This window comes from Giraffa tippelskirchi, chromosome 8 (genome assembly GCF_054371585.1).
Source record: "Giraffa tippelskirchi isolate mGirTip1 chromosome 8, T2T-mGirTip1v1.2.pri, whole genome shotgun sequence".
NCBI classification, from domain to species: Eukaryota; Metazoa; Chordata; class Mammalia; order Artiodactyla; family Giraffidae; genus Giraffa; species Giraffa tippelskirchi.
In genome coordinates, this window is record NC_137282.1 from 95,574,468 (window position 1) to 95,586,661 (window position 12,194).

Below are 12,194 nucleotides of genomic sequence, written 5' to 3' on the forward strand. Positions count from 1 at the left end.
CACATATTGTTGAAGCCTGGCTTGGAGAATTTTGAGCATTACTTTGCTAGCATGTGAGATGAGTGCAATTGTGCAGTAGTTTGAGCATTCTTTGGCACTGCCTTTCTTTGGGATTGGGATGAAAACTGATCTTTTCCAGTCCTGTGGCCACTGCTGAGTTTTCCAAATTTGCTGGCATATCGAGTGCAACACTTTCACAGCATCATCTTTTAGGATCTGAAATAGCTCAACTGGAATTCTATCACCTCCACTAGCTTTGTTTGTAGTGATGCTTCCCAAGGCCCACTTGACTTTGCATTCCAGGATGTCTGGCTCTAGGTGAGTGATCACACCATTGTGGTTATCTGAGTCATGAAGACCTTTTTTGTACAGTTCTTCTGTGTGTTCTTGCCACCTCTTCTTAATATCTTCTGCTTCTGTTAGGTCCATACCGTTTCTGTCCTTTATTGTGCCCATCTTTGCATGAAATGTTCCCTTAGTATCTCTAATTTTCTTGAAGAAATCTCTAGTTTTTTTCATTCTACTGTTTTCCTCTATTTCTTTGCACTGATCACTGAGGAAGGCTTTCTTATCTCTCCTTGCTATTCTTTGGAGCTCTGCATTCAAATGGGTATATCTTTCCTTTTCTCTTTTGCCTTTCACTTCTATTCTTTTCACAGTTGTTTGTAAGGCCTCTTCAGACAACCATTTTGTCTTTTTGCATTTCTTTTTCTTGGGGATGGTCTTGATCAATGCCTCCTGTACAATGTCATGAACCTCCATTCATAGTTCTTCAGGTACTCTGTCTATCAGATCTAATCCCTTGAATCTATTTGTCACTTCCACTGTATAATCATAAGGGATTTGATTTAGGTCATACCTGAAGGGTCTAGTAGTTTTCCATACTTTCTTCAATTTAAATCCGAATTTGGCAATACGGAGCTCATGATCTGAGCCACAGTCAGCTCCCAGTCTTGTTTTTGCTGACTGTATAGAGCTTCTCCATCTTTGGCTGCAAAGAATATAATCAATCTGATTTCACTATTGACCATCTGGTGATGTCCATGTGTAGAGGCTTCTCTTGTGTTGTTGGAAGAGGGAGTCTGGTACGACCAGGGTGTTCTCTTGGCAAAACTCTGTTAGCCTTTGCCCTGCTTCATTCTGTACTGCAAGGCCAAATTTTCCTGTTACTCCATGTATTTCTTGACTTCTTCCTTTTGCATTCAAGTCCCCTATAATGAAAAGGACATCTTTTTTTTTTTTGGTGTTACCTCTAGAAGGTCTTGTAGGTCTTCATAGAACTGTTCAACTTCAGCTTCTTCAGCACTGTTGGTCGGGGTATAGACTATGTATCACAGTCCCTTCCAAACTTATTCTTTCTTCTTATTATTTCTCTATCGCTGCTAACAACACTACTCCCATCCAGTCACCCAGGCCAGATAACCTTGTAGGCCTCCCTCTCTAATTAGCCTCCTCTAATACTCCCTGCGTCTTTTTGTTTCTATATTCTTAGTACGTATAGCAACCTCTTCTCATAAACCCTATTTTGGCTGCTGGAACTCAGGCTCTCATATTATACCACAATCTGACCTCCTTCTAGTTTATCTTAAACATACAGCTCCCAAAGTTATTGTTCAAAAATGATTATGCCATTTCTCTATTTTAAATTATTTAATGAATACCTATTACCATCAAGATAAAATGCTCAATATTTGACATGATTCAATCCTCCTTCTCTATTCTGTCTAGAAACTTAAGGCAACTTTCTTGAGTAAATCCCATTTGCCAATGGAATTTGAAGTTCTAACAGCTTCAATTTATTCACTTGGAAAATGAAGTTAATAATGGCTATCTTGAAAGTTTTTTGAGATCAGATATTAGTTATGTAAAGAACCTACTACAATGCCTGGTTTTCAAAAGGCCTCCAATAAATGGTAGCCTATCACCATTACTTGGCTTCCCTGGTGTCTTAGTGGTAAAGAATCCACCTGCCAATGCAGGAGATGCAGGTTTAATCCCTGGGTTGGGACGATCCCCTGGAGAAGGAAATGGCAACCCACTCTAGTATTCTTGCCCGGGAAATCCCATGGACAGAAGAGCCTGGTGGGCTACTGTCCCTGGGGTCACAATAGAGTTGGATACGACTTAGCAACTAAACAAAAACAAATCATCATTACTACTACTATCCAGAGACAAGTAATCTAGTCACATTGATGGAATCTGGAAAGGTCTCTCAGAGGTGACTGGTTCTAGCAGTTAAGGTAAAAGACGTACAGAATCAGAGAATCAAAAAACTGACAAAAATCTTGGAGAGAATTTACTTCAATCCTTTATTTCATAAAGAATGCTGAGATACTTTTATGGAGTCAACCTCAAATATCAGGCAGATTTTTCAAATTCTCAACTTGGTCCCAGGCTAGACTGCACAAAGGATAAAACTACTTTTAAAAGCTAAACAATTAACTTCTTATTCCATATCTCTCATTAAACTCATAAGGCCCAGAGTCAAAATGTTTGTTTCAAAATTTATGATGTGGCCTATTTACATGACCTTGCCATTATTGATACATGTCTATGGCAAGTCCTAGTGCACAAACTCCTTTCGATTTCCATTTTGTGGCATACTAGTAAGTCACCTTGTGATAATGAGCAAGTCCTTAAAACTCCACCAATCTTACTTTGTTCTTTGGTAAAATCATTCCTGTTTGACTTTCTCTATAATAATGAGAGGGAACCTTACCTAGGAAATATACTTCAGAGTACTAAAGAACATGAGATATAGCCAGAGACTAAATAATTTTTAATCACACAGAATAAGAGAAATACTAGAAACAGGCAAATGTTTCAGTTTTCAAAGTGAAACACAGGCTCACTGAAACCATCCTGTGCCAAATGAAACCCACTTTTACAGGGCTACTACTAGGCTGATTTTTGACTACTCTTGATCTATAAAAACAGATATTTCATAACTTCAAACTAATAGATTTTCACTTGATTGATTACCTACGTATAAAAAAAATCACTGACTAAAAAATGTCAATGAGAGGGAAGCTAAAGTAGTATGCTGAAGTGACTCCCCTCAAACCTTGGGGTAGACTGTACTTTCCAAAGAAGGTCATACCTATAAATGTATCCCATTCAACATGCTCATCTTACAAAATGACTAATACTCCTCCAAAGAAATGGGTCTATGTTTCCCTTCTGCTCTCAGCTCTTTAAGGGTGCTTATGCCTGCCCCAGCCAACAGAGTGTGCTAAGTGACTTCCAAGGAGAGATCATCAAAAAATACAGCTTCTGACTAGTTCTCTTTTTCTCTTGCGACATTTGCCATGGAACCCAGCCACATGTAAGGAAGCCAAGGCCGCAAGGAGAGACCACATGTGGTGTTCTAGCCAAGAGCCCCAAAGCCCTCAGTCTGCAGCCAGCATCAACACCAGACATAATAAGTGAATGAGACTTCAGATGACTCCAGCTCCTCATCTCTGAATATTCTAGCTGAGGGCCCAGATATCACAAAGAAAAGAAGAATCTGTGTGTCTGACTGAGCCTGTCACACATAAACCATGAGAAATAATAAGTAATGCCATTTTAAGGCATGAAGCTTTAGAGTAATCTGTCTGGCAGCAACAGATAATGTAGTCCTGTTATTTTCAACCTTTTTATCAACAACTTAGGGGGAAAACAGACATACACACTTATCAAATCAGCAAAAGATTATAATGGATTGCCAACAATTTGGATAATGTCAGGATTCAAAATTGTGCTCAAGGACTAGACTGATAAGGCTAATAAATTTGGCAAAATCATCTTCTATTTAGGTTGATAAATAAATACAGAGTAAAAAGGAAATGGCTTAAAAGTAACTGACGTGAAAACAATCTGAGAATTTTCACTGACAGGTAGATAGCTTAACATAAAACTACAGTGTATCTTAACTGGCAAAAAATTATGCTGCTTTAATAAAAATGATCCTTCAAAAGTAAATAATAAAATCACTATACTCAGAATATGTCGAGTTCTGATATGTTTTTTCCTTAACTGCATTTTATTCAAACCTTAATAATAAATATATTATTACATTCCTTTTTATAAAGCATACTATGGGCCAGGTACTGCCCAAATGCCTTCTGTGTATTAACTTATTTAAATCTCACAATAACCCTAGAAGTTAGGGACATTACTATCCCCATCTTACAGATCATGAAACCGAGATACATATTACATGACTGGCTAAAGTTCCATTGTTGTTAACTAGAAGAAGTGGGATGGTATTATATCTTAAATGTGATATGGGAAATCAAGAGAAGAATCAGGAGAGTAATCAGGGCATACAGATTGGAAGCCAAGTCCTACAAAGAATAATCAGGATAACTAGGTAAATTTAATTTGGGCAAGAGAGGGGTTAGAAAGCATTCCTTCAATACTTGAAGACTTGAACAGTGGAAAAGCAAAGTGGACCTACAATAGAAGGATTTCTAAGATTAATGAGAAAAAGTTACAAGGAAGAAAATTTGGGTTTAAGGCTAAAGAAAGACTTTTAAATGAGAAAAAAAATTCAGCATAAGGTTTGTATCATTTCCAGTGTTTAAAAAGAGGCTGCATTCTTGAATTTGAAGAGTGTTTGACTTACAGCAATGCTTCTCAAATTATCTGGGGTGAAGGATCAGTTTAGGTTTTCTTCACCCAATCCTTTACAGACATACACTTTTGTTTTGTATTACGTTTGATGAGGCAAGTCCATTGATCACATGCTTGGATGTCATGGCTATGCCAAATTGTTAAAAGAGTTTCTAAACATTTATCCTTAATTTCTGTACTCATCTCATTATGGACCAATAACAACCAGTTCTCAGGCTGTGGACTAGCTGGAGAAGTATTGCTCTAGGTGATCTTTCTTCTGGTATCACAATCTCACTGCTGCTCAGTGACATCCTTGGCTATTAAGGAGTGAAGTGCTAAAAGTTAACAAAACTGATCCTGTTTCTTTATTTAAAAAAATAAAAATCCCCTTTTCTGCCTTCTCAACATTAAACTTACTATTAGTACAGCTGAACAAGATTTAGGATTACTGAGTGCTTCAACTCAAATTATACAAATTATAATTTGTCAAGAACATTTTAACTTGAGTCCATTTTTAAGGCAACATCATTCTTTCAATAATGATCCTAAAGAATAAATATGTAAGCATAATTATATAATTATTCAGCAATACACAAACCTAATTTGTGGGATTGGGAGGTAGGATATCTCATGAACCTTACCTATAGATTCAGTGGTGAGGAAAATAAACAAGGCTTGCACTATCCAAGTTTGCAATGTGAACATCTTGCATAGATATTTCTGTAAAAGACACATGCAATATTATTTTAAATATTTTTACTCTTACTATGCATAATAAAGACAAAAGTTCTAAAGCTCTTTTGTTTCCATTGTATAGTTGTTTTCTAAAAGGTGGTAAAAATTCTTGTGAGAATGCAGAAAACAAACTGAACTCTTCAGAATATTTTTCTTTATTCCCCCTAACGTTATGGCTGCATAAAATATTGCTGGGAAACATACTTTACACTTTGGTGGTTTTAGTCACTAAGTCATGTCCAACTCTTGGGACACCATGGACAGGAGCCCACCAGGCTCCTGTGTCCATGAGATTTCCCAGGCAAGAATACTGGAGTGGGTTGCCAGTTCCTTCTCCAGGGGATCTTCTGGACCCAGGGATTAAACCCAGGTCTCCTGCAGTGTAGGCAGATTCTTTACTGACTGGGCCACCAGGGAAGCCCAATTTATACTTTAAGGTCAATTAAAAGAGCAATCTTGTTTCTGTATTATGAAGTCTTGCACTGCTGGTAAATACTCTGTGAAAATGAAGAGTTCGGAGAGACAAATGTCTACATGGCAAAACCTCACCATTGGCAAGTTCAAAAGATAACAGCCAAAAGGGAAAAAAGAAGCCTGTAATTCATAGCCTGACCAAAATTATACCAATATATGAAGAATGCCTATAAATCATTACAAAAATTCCAACACCTCACCTTCACTGTTTAGAAGAAAACATGCAAGATAAGCCAAACAGGCAATTTATAGAGAAGGAAATAAAAGTAACTCAAACATAAGAAATGACACTTTCAACCTCACTCATCAGTTCAGTTCAGTCGCTCAGTCGTGTCCGACTCTTTGCGACCCCCCATGAATTGCAGCACGCCAGGCCCCTCTGTCCATCACCAACTCCCGGAGTCTACCCAAACCCATGTCCATCGAGTCAGTGATGCCATTCAACCATCTCATCCTCTGTCGTGCCCTTCTCCTCCCGCCCCCAATCCTACCCAGCATTAGGGTCTTTTCCAATGAGTCAACCCTTCGCATGAGGTGGCCAAAGTTTTGGAGTTTCAGCTTCAACATCAGACCTTCCAATGAACACCCAGGATTGATCTCTTTTAGGATGGATTGATTGGATCTCCTTGCAGTCCAAGGGACTCTCAAGAGTCTTCTCTAACACCACAGTTCAAAAGCATCAATTCTTTGGTGCTCAGCTTTCTTCACTGTCCAACTCTCACATCCACACATGACCACTGGAAAAACCATAGCCTTGACTAGACGGACTTTTGTTGGCAAAGTATTGTTTCTGCTTTTAAATATGCTATCTAGGTTGGCCATAACCTTCCTTCCAAGGAGTAAGCATCTTTTAATTTCATGGTTGCAATCACCATCAGCAGTGATTTTGCAGCCCAAAAAAATAAAGTCTGACACTGTTTCCACTGTTTCCCCATCTATTTCCCATGAAGTGATGGGACCAGATGCCATGATCTTAGTTTTCTGAACGTTGAGCTTTAAGCCAACTTTTTCACTCTCCTCTTTCACCTTCATCAAGAGGCTCTTTAGTTCTTCTTCACTTTCTGCCATAAGGGTGGTGTCATCCGCATATCTGAGGTTATTGATATTTCTCCCGGCAATCTTGATTCCAGCTTGTGTTTCTTCCAGCCCAGCGTTTCTCATGATGTAGAAAATTAGAGATACCAAAGGAACATTTCATGCAAAGATAGGCTCGATAAAGGACAGAAATGGTATGGACCTCACAGAAGCAGAAGATATTAAGAAGAGGTGGCAAGAATACACAGAAGAACTGTACAAAAAAGATCTTCACGACCCAGATAATCACAATGGTGTGATCACTCACCTAGAGCCAGACATTCTGGAATGTGAAGTCAAGTGGGCCTTAGAAAGCATCACTACGAACAAAGCTAGTGGAGGTGATGGAATTCCAGTTGAGCTATTTCAAATCCTCAAAGGTGATGCTGTGAAAGTGCTGCACTCGATATGCCAGCAAATTTGGAAAACTCAGCAGTGGCCACAGGACTGGAAGAGGTCAGTCTTCGTTCCAATCCCAAAGAAAGGCAATGCCAAAGAATGCTCAAACCTCACTCATAATGATATACAAATTAAAACAAGCCAGACAGGAATGTAAGATGATACAAATACTTTGGAAAACAATTTGGCAGTTCTTTGTGAATTAAAAGCACATCATAAGACTTAGCATTTCCATTCCTATTAATGTATCCAAGAGAAATAAAAATAAATGTCCACATGAAGACTTATAGCCAAACCTACAGCACTTTTGTTTATAATAGTCCCAAACCAGAAACAATCCAAATGTCAATCAACTGGTGAAAGGATAAACAAATATCCAAACAGTAGTATATCCATACAATAGAATACTACTCAGCAATAAAAGGGAACGAACTAGTGATACAGGCAACAGCCTGAACAAATCTCAAAAGCACCATGTTGAATGAAAGAAGCCATACAAAACAGGCTATATTCCAAACAGAGAAAGGAGTATGTCAAGGCTGTATATTGTCACCCTGCTTATTTAACTTATACGCAGAGTACATCATGAGAAATGCTGGGCTGGATGAAGCACAAGCTGGAATCAAGATTGCTGGGAAAAATGTCAATAACCTCAGATATGCAGATGACACCACCCTTATGGCAGAAAGCAAAGAAGAACTAAAGAGCCTCTTGATGAAAGTGAAAAAGGCGAGTGAAAAAGTTGGCTTAAAGATCAACATTCAGAAAACTAAGATCATGGCATCGGGTCCCATCACTTCAGGGAAAATAGATGGGGAAACAGTGGAAACAGTCACAGACTTTATTTTTTTGGACTCTAAAATCACTGCAGGTGGTGACTGCAGCCATGAAATTAAAAGATGCTTGCTCCTTGGAAGAAAAGCTATGACAAACCTAGACAGTATATTAAAAAGCAGAGACATTACTTTGCCAACAAAGGTTTGTCTAGTCAAGACTATGGTTTTTCCAGTAGTCATGTATGGATGTGTGAGTTGGACTATAAGGAAAGCTGAGTGCCGAGGAAGTAATGCTTTTGAACTGTGGTGTTGAAGAAGAGTCTTCAGAGTCCCTTGGACTGCAAGGAGATCAAACCAGCCCATACTAAAGGAAATCAGTACTGAATATTCACTGGAAGGACTGATGCTGAAGCTGAAACTCCCAATACTTTGGCCACCTGATGCGAAGAGCTGACTCATTTGAAAAGACCCTGGACAGCTGGAAGGCAGGAGGAGAAGGGGACGACAAAGGATGAGATGGTTGGATGGCATCACCGACTCAATGGACATGAGTTTGGGTAAACACAGGGAGTCGGTGATGGAGAGGGAGGCCTGGCGTGCTGCAGTCCATGGGGTCACAAAAAGTCGGACACAACTAAACGAGTGAACTGAACTGATATAATGTAAAATTCTATGTATGAGAAATTCAACAAATGGCAAAACTAGGGGGAGGGGAATAGATACAAAGGGGCACAAAGGAGTTTTGGGGGACAGAAATGTGCTATAAATTGACTACGGTGGTGATAAGATTCTATACATTTGTCAAAATTTACCAAATTGTGTCAATTGTGAAGGCTCTGAGATTTGATCCTACTTACAAGTTAACAAGTTAACCTGCTAGTTTCATGGATACTGGCAGAAGACAGGAGACTCTTGAGTCAGATACATATGATTTTATTACTCATACCAGGAACACCAGTCAGAATTAACAGCATTTTCCTGTGCCAGGTGCCCAAACCCCAATTCACAGAACACTGTGAAAAGAGTCATGGAATACCTCTACATGTAGAGTGTTGTGTTCCAGGAGAGGAAGACTAAGCTTATTGGAAACCTGAGTCTTTTAAAATGGCAGGAAGCACACCTGCTGGAGAAGGAAATGGCAACCCACTCCAGAATTCTTGCATGGAAAATCCCATGGATGGAGAAGCCTAGCAGGCTACAGTTCATGGGGTCGTTCATGAGAGTCAGACATGGCTGAGCAACTAACACACACACACACACACACACACAAGTACACCTGCCCTCTACTTTGGAGGGAAACATGGTATCTGTTTTCCATGGCTGTCAGAAACCTGCTCTTTGCTCTATGAAGAGATACCATTTCTATCTTTCAATATCCTTGAAATGATAGTCTGGAAGAAAAGGCAGTTAGGGCTATTGCTCATAAGACATGAAGAAATGCAAGAGACCCAAGGGAAATTGCTTTCTAAATAACTGTACACTAAAAGTTGGTGAATTTTATTGTTTATAAATTGACCTCAATTAAAAACAAACAAAACCTATTCAGATAATACGTCCAGCCAAAAGAAATGAGTGCTAAATTTCTTCAAGAAATGTACAAGAATTTTCACAAAAGTTGTATTCATAAAAGTTGAAAAGCAGAAGCAACCAAACCAAAAATACACAAACAGTAGAATAAATTGCAGTATACTCAAGTAACTAAATCACAGGATTAAATTAAAGGTACTCACAGCAACATAACTAAATTTCACATGTAATACAGAAGAATCCAAATGCAATAAAAGTATGGTCTATATGATTTCCTTTATATTAAGTTCAAAAACAGGCTAAATTAAATTTATGGGGATAGGTCACAACAGTGGTTATCTTTTGTGGGGAGGGTTGTGCAAGGACAGGGAGAGCACTCTGGGATAGTGAACCATGAGCTCTATACTCTGATTTGTGGACTTCGTTGTAAGTAAGTTGTATTTAGTAAAAATAGTAAAAAAACAAAATTACTGCAATATTTCACCTTGAGTACTGGCAAAAAAATTAAAAACTAAAAAGTAATTAAGCGTTGTGAAATATGACATAAAAGCATTCTCATACACTGATAGTTATAGTGTAAACTAGCATAACCTTCCCCTCAAATTCTACACCTACAACTGTGAATTTTATTGTTTGTACATTAGACCTCAGTTAAAAACAAAACCCTACCTACACAAGGTGTATCGCCAGTGTTGCTCTATCAATCAAAATTAAAGTACACATGTTTGAATCTAACTATTCTACTTCTACTACAGTATCCTATGGATAAAAGCAAAACAATACATACACAAAGTTTTCACTATAGCATTCAATTTAATAGTAAAAGTCTGGAGCAACCTAAATGTTTGTGAATAACGGACTAGGTAAACTATGGCATATACAAATATAGTATACTGTAGTCATAAAAAATGTATAGATATAGAAGAATATCTAAAATACACCGCTAAAGTATAAACTGTATTTATTATTCATGGGCAAAGACAGAGCAAAAAAGACAAAACACATAATAATTCAAATATGTGCATAAAATATCTCAGGAAGGATAAAAATTCAACTACTAGCTGCCACGGGCTGTTTGAGACACTAGACTGGGAGGGAGACTCTATACAGTACACTCTTTGTACCTTTCCAACGTTGTACCCTGTGGCTTCAGTACTAGAAAGTAAATAAAATTTAAATTAAAAAAACACTTAATGTGTACCTCTCCCAGATAAAACTACTAACTTCTTGATGAGGGCTTCACAGTACTAAGTATGAAACAGTATTATTTTATGAAATATTAATACTAACTTCACTATTATATTCCCTAACCAGGTAATAGTCACTCTATAACAAAGCAATTTCATAGTGAATTCTTTAGACTATCTCAGGTAAAGCTATAAAAAAGAACTAAGTTGCAGGATCCCTTTTTCTGCCTGTTTTACTCCTTTACTTCCCAACTTTGAAGAGTCCTGCTGCTGCTAAGTCACTCCAGTCGTGTCCGACTCTGTGCGACCCCATAGACGGCAGCCCACCAGGCTCCCCTGTCCCTGGGATTCTCCAGGCAAAAACACTGGAGTGGGTGGCCATTTCCTTCTCCAATGCGTGAAAGTGAAAAGTGAAAGTGAAGCCACTCAGCTGTGTCCGACTCGTAGCAACCCTATGGACCGCAGCCTATCAGGCTCCTCTGTCCATGGGATTTTCCAGGCAAGAGTACTGGAGTGGGGTGCCATTGCCTTCTCCTTGAATAGTTCTACAATAGAAAAATCTACCATGTCATTCAACTGTTCATCAAAGCAACAGAACAAAAAATACATATATATGAGCATGTTGGTAGAGTACTATGAGGGGATTCCCAGGTGGCTCAGTGGTAAAGAATCCACCTGCCAATGCGGGAGACGTGGGTTCAATTCCTGGGTTGGGAAGATTCTCTGGAGGAGGAAATGGTAATCCACTCCAGTATTCTTGCCTGGATAATCTCATGGACAGAGAAGCCTCTGGGCTATAACACACAGGGTCACAAAGAGTCGGACACCACAGAAACTGAGTATGCATGCAGAGTACTATAAGGTCATGTCATCCTGACCCACAACCCTAGCAAGTACCTTGTTCACACTGTAGAGAGGTTTCTTTATAGTTCTGAAAAAGGGCAATCTTTCTATTTATGCACTATAGTCTCATAACAAAACTCTGAAACTAGAAGTCCCATGAAAGTACTTACTACTTCAAAGTAATTAGATTTATGGGAGTAGTGCCAAGAAAAACAGTAAAAGGAAAATAGGCAAAGGTAGGTTTCACATTTTAACTGTTAGAAAGTAATGTTACCTAATTTTTATAGGACTGTCACTGAAATGTGATAAAGGAACATCTATTAAGAAACTTGATTTCATAGTCAAAACCTAAGAGATGGAGACACAAGAGTACTATCAAAAATGTTGTATGTAATATAGTCCATTTGAGGGTTCCAGTTCAGTTCAGTTCAGTCACTGACAGTCGTGTCTAACTCTTTGCAATCCCATGGACTGCAGCAAGCCAGGCTTCCCTGTCCGGCATTTCTCATGATGTATTCCACATATACGTTAAATTAGCAGGCTGATAACATACTGCCATGATGTACTCCCTTCACAATTT

The 12,194-nt window shown here is 38.6% G+C and overlaps 1 protein-coding gene across 35 annotated transcripts in view; it reads right to left on the reverse strand.

Annotated features, from left to right (window-relative positions):
* The window catches only part of IL6ST (interleukin 6 cytokine family signal transducer), a 62,359-nt gene that overhangs the window by 36,114 nt on the left and 14,051 nt on the right, over positions 1 to 12,194 (reverse strand). For 18 of the 35 annotated variants that reach the window (XR_014061485.1, XM_081517897.1, XM_081517886.1 and 15 more), the window contains one exon: positions 5,241 to 5,319. The exons of 6 other annotated variants lie outside the window; for them this stretch is intronic. Coding sequence is in view for 17 of the 29 variants with exons in the window: in XM_081517871.1 (XP_081373997.1) it covers positions 5,241 to 5,319 (79 nt within the window). In the remaining 12 variants the exon portion in view is untranslated. Of the gene's footprint in view, positions 1 to 859; positions 1,212 to 5,240; positions 5,320 to 12,194 lie in introns of all 35 variants that reach the window. 11 more of the 35 variants (XM_081517900.1, XM_081517898.1, XM_081517892.1 and 8 more) reach the window with 2 other exon arrangements.